The 19,472-nt window shown below is 46.4% G+C and overlaps 1 protein-coding gene across 4 annotated transcripts in view; it reads left to right on the plus strand.

The window, feature by feature from the left end:
* WDR26 (WD repeat domain 26) overlaps positions 1–14,794 on the plus strand; it is a 43,986-nt gene extending 29,192 nt beyond the window's left edge. For 2 of the 4 annotated variants that reach the window (XM_047705723.1, XM_047705725.1), the window contains exons 9-14: positions 881–1,000; positions 2,943–3,088; positions 3,382–3,460; positions 3,724–3,853; positions 7,708–7,893; positions 10,220–14,794. In XM_047705723.1, coding sequence (XP_047561679.1) covers positions 881–1,000; positions 2,943–3,088; positions 3,382–3,460; positions 3,724–3,853; positions 7,708–7,893; positions 10,220–10,245 — 687 coding nt within the window. In that variant the 3' untranslated portion in view covers positions 10,246–14,794. Of the gene's footprint in view, positions 1–880; positions 1,001–2,942; positions 3,089–3,381; positions 3,461–3,723; positions 3,854–7,707; positions 7,894–8,615; positions 8,810–10,219 lie in introns of those variants that run through there. The other 2 variants (XM_047705721.1, XM_047705724.1) reach the window with 1 other exon arrangement.
* The last annotated feature ends 4,678 nt before the right edge of the window (positions 14,795–19,472 follow it).

Genomic DNA, 19,472 nt, shown 5'->3' on the forward strand with positions numbered 1-19,472 from the left:
GAAAAAATAACAGGTGGGCATCTTCGGGTTGTAACCAGTAAATAGTCTTTCTTACTTGGGAATCCTTTAAAACAGCTATGCTGAACTGTACAGAAGCCTCTTTTCTGTACTTTTAGTTGAGATGAAATTAGATATCAGAAAAATAATTTTCATTTCTCTCTTCCCATCTTCCCTACTACCTTTCCAGCATCTCAGATACGAAATTTCACATAATTGAGAACTGCTGCACCCTTGCCTTAGTTCAAGGACCAAGTTTTTCTGTCCATTCATCATGTTCTTGAGGAGCTGCTAATGGCAGTCTGGGACATGGACAAGTAGGGGGATCTCGGAGGGAGTAGAGCGTGTAGCGCTGAGCTGCTGATGAGAAAATATGATTTGATTTATAAATGTAATTGAAAATGAGAGTTTTATTAGAGGTTCTGTCATCAGATCTATTGTTGGAGTAACCTGTGCTGAGCATTGTTGAGCTCCCGATTCTTCCTCCTCTGAGCACTGCAGTCTTATTGGTTGGTTGATTGGTTTTTTTGTAAGTCCAGTTAGAATAGTTCATTTCTCTCGTTAGGAACACCAAACAAACCTGATATCCCAGTTACTATTTTTTTTTTCTTTATACATTCACTTTAGAAGCCTATCTTGAGGGACGCCTGGGTGGCTCAGTGGGTTAGGCGGCTGTCTTTAGCTCGGGCCATGATCCCGGGGTCCTGGGATTGAGTCCTACATCGGGCTCCTTGCTCAGCAGGGAGCCTGCTTTTCTCTCTGCCTCTGCCACTCTGCCTACTTGGGCTCTCTCTCTGACAAAAAAATAAATAAAATCTTTAAAAAAAGAAAAAAAAAAGAAGCCTATCTTGAAGGTCTTAGCCATAGTTTTATTTCTTTGTAGACGGGAGAGCTAAGGACAAAAATGAGCCAGTCTCATGAGGACAGTTTGACGAGCGTGGCTTGGAATCCAGATGGGAAACGCTTCGTAACTGGAGGTCAGCGCGGCCAGTTCTACCAGTGTGTGAGTACCTCCTGCCCTGTCCACGGCCTGCTCCATTTGTTGAAATAAAAAATGCACTTGACTCGCTATCTTTTAGGAAATAGATTGTGTAAAGACCTACTTAGCTATCTTTCTAATAAGCACCGTCCAGTAGAACTTTCTGCAGTTTTTTTCTTTTTGTAACCATTTTTAAATGCTTATACAAAGTCTAGACTTCAAGTTTAGTAAAATGTTAAAAAATTATTTTACTAAATATTTTGTCCTCATAAATAAGTTTCTAATGTTAGAGGATTGAAAATATTTAGCACTTCTTTTGAGGCTCTAGGTTTTGTATCCAAACTCTGCTGAATTTCATGAGTTGACTGTCTTAAATATGTGAGGACTAAAAGTGGTGATGAGCACTACCAGAGAACCTTCCAGTCTTTATTTGAAGTAACTTCTGATTACTTCTGCCCCATTAATCTCGGGCTCATGGGGTGATGAAAGTAAGGACTCAGTGACCAATCTTGTGACAAGGCAGACTCTGCCATGGCCGTCCATCTGGTGTCCGTGTCTCGCATCACAGCCCGGCCCACTGCCAGTGAGCACTTCCACGTGTGGTCTTAAGATTAAACAAAGATTGGGCGCCTGGGTGGCTCAGTTGGTTAAGCGACTGCCTTCGGCTCAGGTCATGATCCTGGAGTCCCGGGATCGAGTCCCGCATCGGGCTCCCAGCTCCACGGGGAGTCTGCTTCTCCCTCTGACCTTCTCCTCGCTCATGCTCTCTCTCACTGTCTCTCTCTTCTCTCAAATAAATAAATAAAATGTTAAAAAAAAAAAAAAGATTAAAGATTAAACAACATCATGAATCCCATAAATCATTCAGTGTAGCTAAAGATCACACATCATAGAGGCCTCCGTGTGGCCACTGCAAACCACTGGTCTCTTGATAAGCCGGCCCTGGGACTCGTGGAACATCGTGTCCTGTCCCCAAAGCCTGGTTATGAGCCTTGAGTTCTTTTCTTCCCCCATTTGTCTCAATACACTTTATTGGTCTATCTGTGATTTTCCCAGTAGTTTAAAAAGTTATTTCTGGAGTTTCTATCCACGGGCTAATATACAACTTGGATTTTATTATTTATTTTTCCTTTAACGTAGGTATAATAGACATATAGCATTGTGTTCGCTTCAGGTATAGAACATAATGATTTGATATTCATATGCATTGAAAATTACCACCACAGAAATTAGCTGTTCCCATACACAGTTGTGATGAGGACTTTTAAGATTTCTTCTCTTAGCAACTTTGAGATACGCAGTCCCGCTGGTCCCCATGCTGTACTTTCCGGCAGCAAAGCCATTTACTCTTGAATCCTTGGCTGCAGGATGACCCTGTGTATCTCTGCTGATCCCACTGTCCCCTATGATGTTGACACCATCAGGGCCCAGGACTCGGCAGCTTCCCCATCTGTGGAACAGAAATGGGATGCCTCTTAGAGCTTTGATCTGTAGAACACATTGCAAATTTGGTAATGTTTTTAAAATGTCCTAACAGTTTCTGAGTTCTATAAAGCTGTAATTAACGTTATGGTAATCTTTTCCATATCCCAACTTCTGAATAGTAGAGGACAGATCCAGGTATAGTGCATTTTAAAGGAACATTTGAATTCTTTCCCAGTAGAAGTGAGACCTTCACTTGGAACTTGGGATTCTTCTTTCCCTGTGTGTATTGTATTTATTTGTGCCTGGTGGGTTATTGAAGGGAAGATGGATCTCCCAGAGATTCTGTCCCCCTCCCCCTAAGGTACTGTTGTAATGAAATTGGACCTATAGTCACATTTTCATGATGAAAACCACTTTATGGAACAGTTAAGTGGAGCAGGAAAAAACAGACTTATTACTAAAAGATGCTGCTGAGATTCATTTGGTTCTTTGCTTTCCGAGCACTGTTTCATAATGGGGTTAATAGTGAATTTCTCCTCAGGATTTAGACGGGAACCTCCTTGATTCCTGGGAAGGGGTGAGAGTGCAATGCCTTTGGTGCTTGAGCGACGGGAAGACTGTTCTGGCATCAGACACACACCAGCGGATCCGGGGGTACAACTTTGAGGACCTTACAGATAGGAACATGTAACTGTTTTTTTATCCATTAAATAACTATTTGATTTATATTAAAATGTGTAGTGGAACTCGCTATTTGAGAAGAGTTATGTTTTGGTTTGAACTTGACCCTAAAATGGATTGGTGGTAGGGTGGTGCTTTGTAACTATTAACTCAAAATTTTTTTCTTGATTGAAATACAGTTTGTCATACTCATTATAGACAAAATTGCAGTGTTTAAGCTAGAACATTTTATATTTTGGTCATTTGAATGTTCTTGATTCTTAGTATGTTGCTTTTGACAGATTATTTTCTGGTTACAGAGTACAAGAAGATCATCCCATTATGTCTTTTACTATTTCCAAGAATGGCCGATTAGCTTTGTTAAATGTAGCAACTCAGGTAAGTTTATTATAATTATAAAGATTTAGCTTAGTTCAAAATACATGATTTTGGGTGTATACATATATAAATAAATATTTTTACAAATTCTTAAACTTCACCTATGTGTTTGATCCTTAAGTTTGTAAAGTCAACCTTAAATGTGTCAGAACATTGTCATTTTGTGTAATGGAATTGAAAATGTTCCATCAGGCAAAGGGATATTCACAGTGTAAAACTCTTTTGAGAAAGAATAAGTGTATCTATTTTTTTTTTGCCTACAGGGAGTTCATTTATGGGACTTGCAAGACAGAGTTTTAGTAAGAAAGTATCAAGGTGTCACACAAGGGTTTTATACGATCCATTCATGTTTCGGAGGCCATAACGAAGACTTCATCGCTAGTGGCAGTGAGGGTGAGTTGTGTGCACGCCACTATCGATTCGTGTGTCTGGACGGCATGGGGGCTCTGTCCTTGTCTCAGTGCATGAGGGTAGCCATGTCTCCGAGCAAATGCAGATTAAAAATTTGAGTTTTATTTCTCAAGTACACTGTTCATTTCCCCGTTTTGAAATGCCTGAGTCCTCTGTATCAAACCAAGATTTAGTTAAATCAGTACTCTTTCGTGGTGGTGTGCAGAGGCTTGTAGGATCTATGAAGTCAGGGTCAATTATGATGTGTTACCTGATTGTAGACAAATTCGACTTTAGTTAGGATCTGCAGTGTTTCTTTAATGGCCAAAGAGAGTAATTTAGTTTCATGATTCTTCACAGTCTCAGAAAAGCTGAAATTCTAGAATTGTCTCTACTACTTTCTAAATACATGTACTCTCCAGCCTGCTAACATCAGTATTCCAAGCAGACCTGTTCCCAAAGTCATCAGTCTAATTTAGAATAGAAATTGCTTAAAATTGAGGGACCCCTGGGTGGCTCAGATGGGTTAGCATCTGCAGTGGCCTCGGGTCATGATCCCGGGGTCCTGGCATCAAGTCCCAGGTTAGGCTCCCTGCTCAGTGGGGAGCCTGCTTCTCGCTCTGCCTACTTTGCTCTCTCTCTCTCTCTGTCAGATAAATAAAAAAAATCTTAGAAAAAAGGAATTGTTTCAAATAGGCAATACAGCTGAGTATTAAAAGCTATTAAAAGTATTAAAAAGAGTATTAAAAGCTGAGTATTAAAAGTATTAAAAGAGGGCGCCTGGGTGGCTCAGTTGGTTAAGCAACTGCCTTCGGCTCAGGTCATGATCCCAGAGCCCTGGGATCGAGTCCCACATCGGGCTCCCAGCTCCATGGGGAGTCTGCTTCTCCCTCTGACCTCCCCTCTCATGCTCTCTCTCACTCTGTCTCTCTGTCTCTCAAAATAAACAAATTAAAAAAAAAATTTAAAAAAAAGTATTAAAAGAGTGTGCTTTTCAAGGCTCTAGAAGCATAAATAATGGCAAAATCTCATTCAGCACATTTTTCTTGAGTGTGCACTGTGCTGCTCTGAGCACTACAATAGCACATTAATTCAGTCACTTTTAAAAACACCAAGTTCAGGGGCGCCTGGGGGTCTCAGTCATTAAGCGTCTGCCTTCGGCTCGGGCCGAACTGGGATGGAACTCCGAACTGGGCTTCCTGCTCAGCAGAGAGTCTGCTTCTCCCTCTCCTCCTCCCCCTGCTTGTGTTCCCTCTCTCGCTGTCTCTCTCTTGCTCTCTGTCAAATAAATAAATAAACTTTAAAAATAAAAAAAAATGCTGAATCTAGTTTTACAACATAAACCAGGGAACTGGATTCTTTGTCAGTGTTCCATTTATCATCCAAAGTGTTGACCATGCCTATCTTGACAAAAAATTGATCTCGATGGATAAGAGTAACACATGAGCTTTCCCTTTATGTATAAGGTATATTTAAGAATTAGGACAAAGACTTTTAGGGAGTCATATGAAGCATAGGAATTTAGCTGTTATTTCTTTCTCTAAAAAACAGTCTGTCAGGGCACCAGGGTGGCTCAGCCATTTGAGCATCCGACTCTTGATTTCAGCTCGGGTCATGAACTCATGGTCATGGGATTGAGCCCTGCGTCAGGCTCCATGCTCAGCGGGGAGTCTCCTTGGGTTCCTCTCTCTCTCCCTCTCCCTCTGCCCCTCCCCTCCGCTCACACTCTCTCTAAAAGAAAAAAAATCAGGTAAGATTGAGGAGAGAGGAGAGTTGGTTTGTAGGTAACACTTCGGAAAAGTTCGCATCTTTACAGTTATTTTCTTGCAGATTCTGCACTGGCTCCTCTTTTGGCACGGTCCAAGCACCCAAAGCCTTCTGCCTGCTCAGTAGGCGCCCTCCCCGCCCCCACGAGGTCTCTTTCCTGAGCTCCGTTCAGCTCTGCTTCTGGGGGGCTTCCCCTCTTGGTTATGCCCCCACAGCCTTTCTAAATATTACATCAGCCCTAGAAGTGCTTCAGAATACATATGGCTACCATTATCCGTAGTGATGTCAGTCCTTTTGTTTTAAAGCCCAAACTGACTTTGAACTAATGATGAGTCATCATTAATCAGACCACATTATATTCTGTTTAGGGCTAAAAATGAGCTGTGAGGTGAAGAGATGAGCGTTCTGATAACTCAGGTGCCTTAGAATGGGCCTGAGGAACATTTTCAACACCAGCTGGACATGGTGAATGCATCATGTCCCAAGATGGTCACGTTAATCCATTTGTCATTTACTTGCAACGAATGTATTCTAAGAACCTTCCAAATCACCAAGTACATGAATGTCAGTGTAAAATAGAGCAATTAGAAAATGTTTTCCCAAGAAAGTTATGCCATTATGCAAACTTTTCCAGTGGGCAGGCAATGTGTAGAAAACCCTGCTTTATTTTTTTACTGTAGCACAAGCCGTGGATTCCACGGACCACAGCAGCCAGCTGAGCTCAGTCAGCAAGCCTTTCACTCTGACCCTGACCCCTTCAGTCCTTGGGCTTGCTACCTCTCCAGCAGACACCATCCTTGGGTGTGTGCACACAAAGCATTTCCCCCTGGCGGTGAGCAGGTCCCCACTCACTCACACTTTTCAATGTGATTTTCTTTGAGAACTTCCTCGGTTCAAGGGGAAGCGTAGCTAATCTGTTTTGTCTCTCTGGGGTTTTTTTGTTGTTGTTTGTTTTTTTAAGATTTTATTTATTTGATAGAGACAGAGAAAGGGAACACAAGCAGAGGGAGTGGGAGAGGGAGAAGCAGGCTTCCCGCCGAGCAGGGAGCCCAAACCAGGGCTCGATCCCAGAACCCCAGGATCATAACCTGAGCCGAGGGCAGACGCTTCATGGACTGAACCACCCAGGCATCCCCTTTTTCACTTTTTTTGCTTACTTGATTTTATGTAAGGGAAAATGATTGAACAACATACACCTTCTAGGGAAGTATAATTCAGTTCTCCAGTGAGTGTCTTGGCTCTTGCTTCCCATACTCACATAGAATGCTCAGAGGGAGTCCCAGCCTTTCATCTTCAAGTTAGACGCTGTGAAACCAGGACGTGCTCTGTTACCACCAATGAGTTACCCCGCAGCACGCTGAAGTTTGCCCAGTGGGAAGCTTGTCCCCGGGGGCTCCCACATCTCCACGGAACACTCCTGTGCCTCCCGCAGATCTGCCCTCTGTGTGCCCCCGTCACCTGCGATGACCCCTGGGGTATACTCTGTGCCAGGCTCTTTTCAGAACTCTTCATACACAAACCTGTTGGACCCTCACTACGTAGTGGGGTGAGTCCAGTCCTCCTGTACAGGTGAAGACTCACCAGTTACGGGCCACTCAGCCTGGGTGGGCAGCCGCAGCGGTTCGGGCCCCCTCCCCAGGAAGGGCAGGAGTATGGCACCCACCTCACAGCAGCAGAGCCAAACAACACGAGCACCCGGCCGCAGAGATTGCCCGGCAGAGGGTTGGCTGTGCCCACGTTCCTGCTGCCGTTGGCTTGGCGCAGTGCAGCTCAGGCGCTGCCCATTGCCGGAGCGTTTATCGGCTCTGTCCTATGTCTGTTTCCACCGGGAGATCTTTACTGTGATCCACCTCTCAGGTACTAAGGAACATGGCAGAGTTTGTGATGACTTGAGAGAATCAGTCACCTTTAGAGGGGAAAAGTTTATTGGGTCAAAAAGGTGATCATAAGGTGATTTATTCAACTATTCACGTCATATTAAGTTCTAATAATTGAGTCCTGTGTCGTGTGTGTGATGATGATAAATTTCAGATCAGTTGGTTTTGCTGAAGTCAATTCCCTGACTTTTCTCTGAATTCCTGTTTGTTCAGATCACAAGGTTTACATCTGGCACAAACGTAGCGAACTGCCAATCGCGGAGCTGACAGGGCACACACGCACAGTGAACTGTGTGAGCTGGAACCCACAGATCCCATCCATGATGGCCAGCGCCTCAGACGATGGCACTGTTAGAATATGGGGACCAGCACCTTTTATAGACCACCAGAATATCGAAGGTAACACCACCGCACACCATCCCCGTGTTTCCTTCTGGTGACACCTGGCCCAGCAGTACTTGGAAGTGTGGGATAGAGTTCATTTCCTCCCTCTTTTAGAGACTGTGTACTTTCTCTCCTCTGAAGGATTTTCAGTAACCTGAGATACAGGTGTGTGTGTGTGGTGCGTGTGTGGTTGTGTGTCTGTGGTACACGCATGTGTGCACATGTGTGACACTGGGAAGCACGAAGGGGAGCACGCCACCGCGTTTATAGCTGTGTAGCTGTTTAGTTTTTTCAGCTCAACGAATCTTGAAAGTCTTGCTTCGTGATGCAGGAAGCGTTTTCTACTTTCACACCCATAAGAACTAGCTAATATTACAAAATTTGAACAACTTCAGAACGATTTGCTCTTACGAATAAGTCCCCGTAACACCGTGTGGCCCCCTGTGCACCGGGCGTGACCAGGAGAGAAGGACACCGCGATCTGCCCTGTGCCTCAGGGCCAGGCGATGTGTCCAGCCAGCTGGCACACCGTCATCACAGCCCTGTGACAGCAGGGTCCACCCTTGTTTCTATGGGGGAGAAGACAGAGGCGCAGGCCGGGTGGAAGGGTTTTCCCTTGAGGACATGGCTCAGTTGAGCCAGACAGCAGCGCTGGAGGGAAGACGCCATGAGAGCTCATACGGGAAGGATGTGCTGCTCTTCTTTCAAACAGCAAGCGAAATGTTTGGTTTCCTTAGAAGGAAGCGAGTCACCCAGAAAACAGATGAAGAGGCTTTTGTTCCCCGCGTGTCCCACCTAGACGTCAGCGAGAAGGAGCACCTGCGGTTGGGTGAGCATGCCAGGCCGGAAGAGGACGCGGGTGAGACTGAGACCCGCTGCACACGTGTGCAGAGCCCAGCAGGCCCTCCTGCGTCTGCGTGTCCCCACAGGACCAGCCCGTGTGCCTCTGGGACCATCGCTGGAACCAAGACCCTCTGGACAACTGGTGTTTTACAGATCCATAACCATGATTCTAGGTGCTTCTCTCATTTTATCAGTCATTTGGAAGTTTGTTCTTCAAGGAGCCATGTTCGATTTGGAGACACAGAGAAACATTAGGTAGATAGAGAATTTCCTGGTAAGCAGGTACACCTCAGACCCAGCTCAGAGACGATGCCTATGCTGCCCCGCCATTGGGTGGAGCAAGTGGCCGTGGACACCGAGGCAGCAGGGGAGCCAGAGCTGGGCCTCGTGGGGTCCGCTCCACCGCCACGGCCCTGCCTTGTGTTCTGGCAACACAGGTGCAGCCCCAGGAATACATTCACAGATACCTGAAACAGGAGGACAGTTTCTGTAAAACTTAGGTACTTGGCTATATGCCTTTTATGTAGGTATTTTCTGGGTTCTTTCCCCTACTTGAATTTTTTTTTTTAACTAATTAAAGTAATACCTGTTTGGAATAGAAATTTTGGAAAACATAGATGAGGCTGAAGAAAATGACATTCAAAAATCATGACACCCTAGCATACTGTAAGTCATTTAAGCAAAAATATTTGACTCCCATTTCAAAAACGAACTTGCTGACCTTTCATTCTAACAGTAGAGTTCCATACGGTGTTGTTTTAAGGAAAGTGTCAAGTAGGTTAGGACTAAGCAGGCCAACGCTGCAACGCAGATCTTCAGATCAATACGCCAAGTGAAAGACACTGGACACAAGACCACTTAGTGCAGCCCCATTTCTGTGAAGTGAGTGGGCAGGTCCATGGAGACTGAAAGACCAGTGGGGTTGCTGGGGGCTGGGTGCTGGCATCTGTGTGTGACTGCTGACAGGTGATGAGATGGTCGTCCAGCCCGTGAATGTACCTATTAGAGCCGCTCAGCTGTGTCCAGGAGGCTTGTTGACCCATTCCCAAAAACAAACAGTTGGAAGATAGCACAGAATTCGGGCTGAGTGAGTGAAGCACGCGGTCCCAGATGCCCTCCTACCTTGGACCGTCAGGTCTTCCCCTCCCCCCTTATTTTGTCATCTATTCATAAAGATTTCCTGTTCCACAGAACTACTTGAAGGTTCATTTTTAAAGTATGAGATTCTAATTTGATTATTCACTTGGGTTCTCCAATAATCAAAGTAATTAATTTAGTCTATAATATACAGGCTAAGACACAACACGGACACATTGTTCTAAAGATGATGATGGAAATAACCAAGAACTTGGCTGTGGTGTGATTGTTCTCAGTGGTAGTACGTTTTGTAATATCATGATGCTGATATTAAAACTTTCTAACTGGTGACTTTTTTCTTCCCCTCCCCTCTTCTTCCCCCCCACCCCCCCGAAACACATTTCATCCCGTCTTCATTCAGAGGAATGCAGTAGCATGGATAGTTGATGGCGAATGTGGAGCAGACGACTTCTGTTTAACTTAAAATTAGTCGTATTTTAATGGCTTGGGATTTGGTGCAAACAAACATGATTGATAGCTGGACAGACATGCTCGTCATGAAAAAAGAACCATTTCTGAAGCCCGATTGGGGCCAAACATTTACACCTTGCTTCATAGTAACCAGTTGAGATGAAGCACGTCGTTAGAACGTTGTTGGACACCATGTTGAATTATCCCCCCATCGGTTGTGAAGAACTGTGCTACATTCAGGCTTACCCATTGAACTCAGTATATATATTTTTTTCCCTCCTGCCTTTTGTCTGGTGGGATACCATTCTTGTTGCTCTTCTGTGTAATGAAGTTTAAATGCTTGTTTGGAAAACTTTATTTAACAGTTTAGAAGGCTTGATAGAAGGAGTGCATTAGTCTGAAGAGTATACATTGGATAGGAAAGAATTTCCTTCTTTTGTTTCTCCAAAATCTTTCCGCCTTATTTAGCTTGAGATCTTTGCAGCTTGGTTCATGGATTCTAGCCTTGCCCGTTGCGCAGTATATACTGATCCAGACGATAAACCAGTGAACTATGTCAAAAGCACTCTCAATATTACATTTGACAAAAAGTTTTGTACTTTTCACATAGCTTGTTGCCCCGTAAAAGGGTTAACAGCACAATTTTTTAAAAATAAATTAAGAAGTATTTATAGGATTAAAGTGACTTCATTTGTATACATTTGGAATCTAAACCAGCTTCAAAAAGTTTCCTCTCTGATTTAGATATGCAGTATAACTGATGCTCTTCTGGAATCCCATGTGAGACTTGCCCAGAAACAGTGCTTGAAGGACATTGCCCAAGAAATCCAGAGTCCTGCCGTGAGGTGTCCCCCCTTTTGTTTTATTCCTGATGGAACATCAGTACCTGATGTTGAAGAAATTCAAGATTCGAAAAGAGAATTTTAAATCTCTACCAACAGGAGAAATCAGGAGTCAGCTTAGGTTCGCAGCAAAGCCCGTTCCAAGCTGTTCCTGGCTTGGGAAGGTGTTCTGGTGCAATCCCTCGGGAGAGTGGAGATGAGGCGTAACCACTGGGGAAGTTCCTAGTCTCCTTGAGCTTGTCAGAAGGATTCAGCAGGTTCCAGACAGACCGCAACTGGGTTTAAAACCTCACAGTCCTTGATCTTAATGGCCCTTGATATTCTGACCTGTAGAGATACATAAATTGACAGATCACTCCTTCTCCGTTTTCCCAATATTGCCATACCAAGCCTCATTCAAACTGGTGCTGTGGGTAGTCCTTGCCTCCCCTCCCCCTTTAGTTTAAAGAACGGTCTCCTTCAAGGAAAAGCACTTTGAATCTTGAGGATTTCACATTTAGAATAAGCCAAAAGCCTGATGTTCACATTGTGCTTTTAAACCCCATTAACAGCAGAATGCAGCTGACTTGGTCTCCTTCCAGACTCCCTCCCCTTCTCTGCAGAGGCTCTGGGAAGGGGGGGGGGACCACAGCTGTTACGCTGGGAGGAGGAGTAGGAGTACCCCCAAGATCAGATTCTGGTGAAGAAAGGGGCTTGTACTATGTCCCCTTTGGGGTCCAGCCACACCCGCAGTCTGTCCAGCACGAGGAAAGGCTTGGGTGTCAGGAACCCTCCCGTGGGCACGGGGCAGGGCCAGCCCCAGGGACAGGTGGGCAAGTCAAGGAGGGGAGAAGAAAGACAAACACAATTGGCCTTAAAATAGCACGGATTCTCCCAAAAGCTCATAGTAAGAGAAAGTGACAGACCGTGGTCGGCAGATTATTTTATCAAATTGGTATGTAAAAGATTTCTTTAAGCTCCATTTTGCAGAGACCACCACTTAGAGAATCAAGAATTCCTGTTTTGATACTTCTGAGTTACAAATAACTATATGTTACAGTTTATCTGGTTCTTCACTTTTCTTAACTCAAATTACTTTTTACTTTGAGCTTGAATAAAAGTCTTCATTGGTAACTGTATATAAGTAAGTGGCAACTTCTCTTTACCTCAGTGCAGTTAAACCCACTCGTGTTTTCGGTGAGTCCCCAAACCCCGAAGCCATCCCTGCAGCCAAGTCGCTACAGCAAGGTGGGCACCAACGGTGGGCAGAGCCAGTGCAGCGTGCCTGGGGCCCCACGGGCGCTCCCCGAGAGTGCTGCCTGCTCAGGGCCAGCCTGGCCCCCATTCTGACCCGGGCTTCCCCCAGCCAGCCCCACATCAGAGTTTTTCTGTTAAAAACACTGTAAAAAACAAAACCACAAAAAAGTGGCATAGAGGTGAGGCACACTTCACAGAGAGTGTAACTCCTTGCCATGGGGTGACGAGGGTGCAGGGGCCCTCAGAGTGGCTAGGGAAGAGCACGCCCGGGCTGGCCGAGGCAGTGGGCCCCCCAGGGCTGCGTGGGGACCATGCTAAGTGAGGTCATGGGGCAGAGACCTAGGATCGCCTGACAGTGCTATAGGCTGGAGAGCGAGGACGCGGGCCAGCCAGCGCAGGAGGCTAACAAATGTATAAGCTGAAAAGTACCAATACTTTTTGCACATAGATCAAAACAGAGTGGAGAATTGGGGCTCCAAAAATCAGGTTAGTAGGCTCATTTCCATGTGCTTAAAAATGTTTTTGTTGTCGTTCATTGATTGAGGGCTAGAGCAAGTATGAAATTAAATGTCTTTTTCCTCCAAACAATCAGTTATGACTAGTACAGCGTCGGACTTGAGCAGGACTGGGGCAGGGAGGGGATGAAGAGCCAGGGGTGAGGGTCCAGTGTGGGCGGGGGGCCGACATAGCTTCCCTAATTGGCTCCGTTTCTGCTACTGTCCTAGGCCAGGCCAATGTGTCATATAAAACCAGGTAAGTCATCTCAGAAGAGGAAATGGGCAGGCGTCCCAACAGATGGGCCCATTTTAGTGGGTGGGAGAACAGATGGGGTTACCTAGCTCTAAATCCAGACAAGGTGATGAAAGGAACCGGCTAGTTGAAAGGAAGAAAAAAAAGTCCCAGTTATGGTCTGTGTTTTCATCCACACCCATACCCAGAGAGAGAGAGCGGTTTCTGTTCTTGGGCGTGTTCTCCCTCTAGAACGGCATTCTGCGACATTAATAGAAAACCCTTCTTCCCCACCCCTCCCCATCTTGAAATTTTCTTTTTTAGGCTCTTGTTTCCTGCACACGAACTGACCCTATCACCTCTGCTCAGTGCTAAATAGACTGCGCATCTCTTGAAAGGGCGCTCTGTGTGTCCGTTTCTTTGACAGCAGAAGAGTGGCTGCTTTTGAATGGGGAGGAAAGAAGACCTTTTTCTTAATCTCCTTTGTGTCCCAGCTCTACAGTGTACCAACATCCCGGTTTAATTTTCCACTAGCCTCTCATTTAGGCTTCAGCAGCTCTCTCTCGGCCTTACTCTCCAAAATACTACTTGCATTTTCAAAACCATATCTGATTTCCTACACACGGCTAACTTTAAGAGGTGAACCTGCATTATTTACACATAGACACTTTCTAAAAACAGGGTGAATTGAAATTTCCAGTGTTGTTAAGCTATTGTTCAGTAGCTGTCCTATAGTTGCAGAAACAAAAACTATAAAAACCCACCCCTGTCTATTTAATCCAGATAGGCTGGATTTAATGAAACTAATAGTATAAAAATGTGTGTGTGTGTGTCGTGTGTCCGTGTGGGGGAGAGAGCGTACTTAAGTCATCAAAAGTCCTAGAAACCACTTTCTGGGTTCTGGTCAATTTTACTAGTCTCATGCACGTGTGAAGTTCCCTCTCTTGAGTTTAGGGTCTGCTCAATACTGCTCTATTTTTATAAGATTGAGATGTGTTCCCATCTTTGACTCAAGCATTTTCATTATCAGGGTCAATGTGCTAAAACCGAATCGTAACATTTTTAGGCACAGATGGAAAAAAACATGTCGTTGGCTCCTTGAAAACGTGTGTGTGTGTGTGTGTGTGTGTGTGTGTGTGTGTGTGTGTGGCGAGGGAACAGACCCACAGACGCATGTTTGTACTTACAAACCAAGCTGGAGAGATCAAGAAAAGAACTTACGTGCTGATCTCAAGATGCCTAAACTGTCCAGATTTCCATGGCATTGTGGTGGAACTAGCTGACACTTAGAGCTTTTGGTCTGTAATAACTATTTGCTATGGATGGATTCAGTGTTTCAGAGAATTGTGTTCTTAAATTTGGGGGGTTCTGGTATTTTTGTTTCTTGTTTTTTTTTTTTAACTGCCTCTCAGATTATATTTAGTAGTTTAAATTTCTTCGCTTTATTATTTCATTAAAGCATAAAAACTTCAGGTCTCTGATATTTATTTTCACTTGTTCTACTAATTATTTACAAAACACCCTGTTAACTTTTATTTTATAAATGTGTAGTATATTAAACGTCTTTAAAATTTTGTTCAATTGAAACTCCATTAACTTTGATTTGCTTTACTGGGATTTTTTTTTTTTTTTAATACACCTTTTCCATGTCCATGCGTCGCACTTACCCAATTGTTTGTATCCCCTTCAGTCCAATAAACAGAATGAGTAAGACCTTGTGCTGAGCGTCCTTGTGTTCTTCCAACCTCAAATGGCTGATTGGCTGAATCTGACGCCCACATACCTACCTGTGTTCTCCACTTCATCGCTTCACCTGTCGCAGTGTCTTTTTCAAAGGGCAGTTGTGTCAGGGGCGCCTGACTGGCTCAGTTGGTGGAATGTATGACTCAGTCCTTGGGGTCGTGGGTTCAACCCCCATGGTGGGTGTAGAGATTACTAAAAAATTTTGAAAAAAATAAAGGGCAATTGTGCAATCATGGATTACTTTAGGAGAATTCAGAGAACACTTGGATTTTATATTTTGAAGAATTATTTCTTCAGAGGGAGAGCAAACACAGGGGGTTGGGGCAGAGGGAGAGGGAATCCCAAGCACACTCCCCACTGAGCATAGAGCCTAATGTGGGGCTCGATCTCACAACTCTGAGATCACAGTCTGAGCTGAAATCAAGAGTCGGATGCCCGACTGAGCCACCCAGGTGCCCCAGGAACCTGATCATAAAGGAATCATGTGCCTGCCCCATTTCGCTCAAAAATATTACTGTATCTAACACCACGTGTTAGGAATCGCAAATGTTGATTAATAGAGAAAATATACTTTCAGTTTGAAATTAAAATCTCTTTCCTAGTAAATAATTATATAATTATTTTTAAGATTTTATTTGGGAGCATGTGCAGGAGCAGGGGAGAGGGGCAAAGAGGGAGAAGCAGACTCCCCGCCAAGCAGGGAGCCAGACCTCGGGCTCAATCCCATGACTCCGGGATCATGACCTGAGCAGAAGGCAGACACTGAACCGCCTGAGCCCCAAAATGCCCTGTTACATTTAGGGATCTCCGTGGAAAGGGCCACCTAGGTGACTCGGCTGCCTAAGTGTCCAACTCCTGATTTCAGGGTTGTGAGTTCAAGCCCCATTTTGGGCTCTGCACTGGGCATGGAGCCTGTTTAATTAATACAAAAAGATCTTGGGGGGGGGGGCGCCTGGGTGGCTCAGTGGGTTAAGCCGCTGCCTTCGGCTCAGGTCATGATCTCAGGGTCCTGGGATCGAGCCCCGTATCGGGCTCTCTGCTCAGCAGGGAGCCTGCTTCCTCCTCTCTCTCTGCCTGCCTCTCTGCCTGCTTGCGATCTCTCTCTGTCAAATAAATAAATAAAATCTTTAAAAAAAAAAAAAAGATCTTGGAGAAAGCATTGAGTGTATGCAAACCCACAGCACATTTGTGTTTATGAGAAAAGGGAAAGAAAAGCAGTCGTCCCGCTGGGGAGAGTTCTTGCAGAAGCGAGCTTGAGGAGGCTTCCCGCGAGCAGCAGAGTCCTGCTGGGAAGGACGTTCCCCGTGAAGAGCCCATGCCGGGCCGGCAGATGGGAGTCTGCAGCGTCCTGAGGAACAGGTGGGAGAAGTCTTTCCACTTGTTTTCTTTAAAAACAGCTCTACTCTGCGGACTTGGACGTGCAAGACTATTCATCTACACTAAGCTCTCCTGCCAGACCCCAGGACCTGGGATGCAGAATTTTCCAACCTTAACAAATCCCAGAGTTGGGGCCTGTGTTTGGGACGGGGGGGGCGAATCTCAAGCAGACGCCATACTCAGCACGGAGCCTGACACGAGGCTCTCACAGCCTTGAGATCACGACACAAGCCGCCATCCAGAGTCAGATGCTTAACCACTGAACCACCCAGGTGCCCCCGTAGTTGTATTTTAAAACACAACTCCGCTCCTCCCACTTAAAAGTGGATGATTTTTGGTTACATCATTTAATGATGTCTTCTTGGTTTTCCAAAAACTTAAAACTTAAAGAAGGCTTTCTTTCTTTCTTTCTTTCTTTCTTTCTTTTTCTTTCTTTCTTTATTTTTAAGATTTTATTTGAGAGAGCATGAACGGGCGGGGGCAGAGGGAGCGGGAGAAGCAGTCTCCTTGCGGAGCAGAGAGCTAGACCTGGGACTCGATCCCAGGACCCATGACCCGAGCTGAAGGCAGATGCGTCACAGCCTGAGCCCCCTAGGCGCCCCTTCCTGGTGGGTTCTGAGCCACAGGATTGTGCTCTACTCCTCAGCCGGGAGCCCAGGAGTTAAAAGCAGGCAGGCATCAGGAGGGACGAGGCACAGCACACGTGTCTGGCCGTGGAGGAGCGTGATGTGCACCACGGTTTGCCTCGGCATCCTGGGTGCTCACCTCGGGCCAGTTGCCTCTTAGCTGCGTGGGGCAGACACTCCAACTCCAACTTTACAGAGGGCAGTGGACTGAAATAAAGCAACTAGTCTGGGGGCGCCTGAGTGTCACTGACCATGATGGTGAACTTCCCTTGGTCACAGATGGCCAGTCACCTCAGGCTAAAAACCGATCAAACCTGTCAAGATGGAGAAGGGCCCACTTTACCAATCCTACTTAACTGCATAGATCAGAGAAGAAAAGGACATTTTTGAAATTGTATCGAGACCTTTGCCCACACGATGAAAACAATCAATAAAACAGACTCACAGAGCTTTATAGAGGAAAGCCCCCACAATAAATTTGAATATCTTCAAACTGTTTTGTGAATATTGAGAGTAGTGGTTAAAATCGTGGTTTTGGAGTCCTTGGGCCCGACTCGATCCTCTCACTTGACGCAAAGCTCCAGGCATGTTCCTCCACCTGTCAGAGCCAGGTGTCCGCGTCCACAGCGGCAGCTGATGGCACTGGATGCTGGGGTCTGTGGCCTCAGAGGACACGCGGTAAATCAGCAAACGAGTTTTGAAGACCAACTGAATCCAGAATATGGGGGCTTCTAAAACTTGACGACTAGGTTGCATGACCTGGTTTCTGCAAGACTGCAAGGAAACCAGAGGGAGCCCAGCACATGCAGGGACGTTAGCCAGATCAAACAGACACGTCCGGGTCCCAGGCACAACCAACCAACCACTGAGCCAAGCGGGATGTCTGAGCACCACCTGCGGGCTCAGTCCTACGAATCTGCTAGTTTATGTGCAGTGTTGCCGTTGGTACCATGGTCATGTGTTTCAAGGACCCTTGTCTTACAGAGATGTGTACAAAAATACAACAATATTGCAGGTGTGATGACATCGACCTTGGGGTAGATCACGGATAAACCAAGCACGTAGCTGGTAAGAGCAAAAGGACTAAGCACCATTAATGAGTCCTATTACTGTCTCAGTGGAGCCTCGTGTGGCCCCGCCCTGCCCCACAAGCCTCCTTGAGATGGAGAAGACACACCCCTTCTCGGAGAGCCGCTGGGTGCAGCTTCGCACAGGCCGCGCCTGCCCTCTGTGAAACCGGCTCCTCCCATCAGCGGTAAGATCAGCCCTCCAAGGAGAGTCATTCCTCATCTGACTTGATTCCACATCACATGCTCACTGAGAGATTATCAATTTCCATGTATTGAGCTGTGAAAACAGACAAAGGAAGGACTCAAGCTCCTTCCCGCTCAAGTGCCAGACTCTCGCCCCAAAAGCGTGTGGTCCCCTGAGCAGCCGATAGGGGACGAGATCGGGTCCCCTGACCAGCCACAGGAGGGAGGCACCTTCCTGCGTCACGGGGACTCCTACCATGCCCTCTCAAGGTCGTGCACACAGGAGCCCCGGTGGGAGTGGGAACTTGTCTGCCAAGTGGACATTCTGATGAGGTGCTAACATTCAGTGGGACCTGATGCAGATGACAGGACTGCTTGGTCACAGGTCCCCAAGGAAGAGTCGTGCCAGACCGTGGTTACCAGCCTCCAGAGCAGCAACTGATCACAAAAAGCTCTTACTACAGGCTTGAAAGAGCAGCCCAATGTGGGACTGAGTACCCCGTGAACAACCCCCGGGACAGCGACAGTCTAACGTCTCACGTGATAACCGCAGATCATGGTGCCAACCCTTCAGCTGGGAATGACCTTCATTTGGGAATTCAGCTACTTCAGGACCAAAGATATTTAACTCAAGCGAAACACGTTGACCATGGACTCCTAGAACTCTCACAAGAGGCTTGGCTGAAAAGCACAGGCCTCACTGACTCTGGAAGCCACAGGAGCCCACGCAGCACAAGCTCCAGGGGCCCATGTCCCGATGGTCCTTCCACTCGCTCACTGGCAGGAGCTGCACACCAGGCACAAACCTGCCCGGCATCTTGTCACCACCATGACTCTGGTTTCCATCACAAGGCAGTAGGCGCACTGGTTTCCAATCCTGGCCGCGCAGGTCTCAGTGGGACTATCTCGAGCATAACGGGGACCCGGACTGTGGCGCCCCACCGTGCCTTCCTTCCTCCCCAGACGTACTTCTTGCCGGAGGAGCCATGGAACCACACTGTCAGACCCTCTTGTTTGTCCAGCAGTCACTCAGGGCCTCTGCCTCTGTGTGGGAGCCATGGGGTCAGCTGGTGGCAGCGGGAGGAGACTCCCAACCGCAAACACTGACCTCCCAGAGGACACGCTAGGTGCCAGCGAAGTCAGGTCCATGGGAGGCATCCTCAGCTCTCAGCTGCAGAGAATGTCCTCGGGAGAGGAAGCAGGTTCAGACTACCACGGTCTTGTTGCCTACGAGGCAGGAGAACTGCCGGAGGGACTGCCGGGCTTGGAGAAGCGAGCCATGTCCCCAGTGTGGTTTCCTCAGCACTTGCTAAGGACAGGGACAAAGGGACAGGATGCAATGCAGGTGCAGAAGTTGCAGGCAGGAGCACCCTGTGGGTGCTGGGTCCTGCCCGCAG

Source organism: Lutra lutra, chromosome 15 (assembly GCF_902655055.1).
Source record: "Lutra lutra chromosome 15, mLutLut1.2, whole genome shotgun sequence".
In the NCBI taxonomy this organism is placed as follows: domain Eukaryota; kingdom Metazoa; phylum Chordata; class Mammalia; order Carnivora; family Mustelidae; genus Lutra; species Lutra lutra.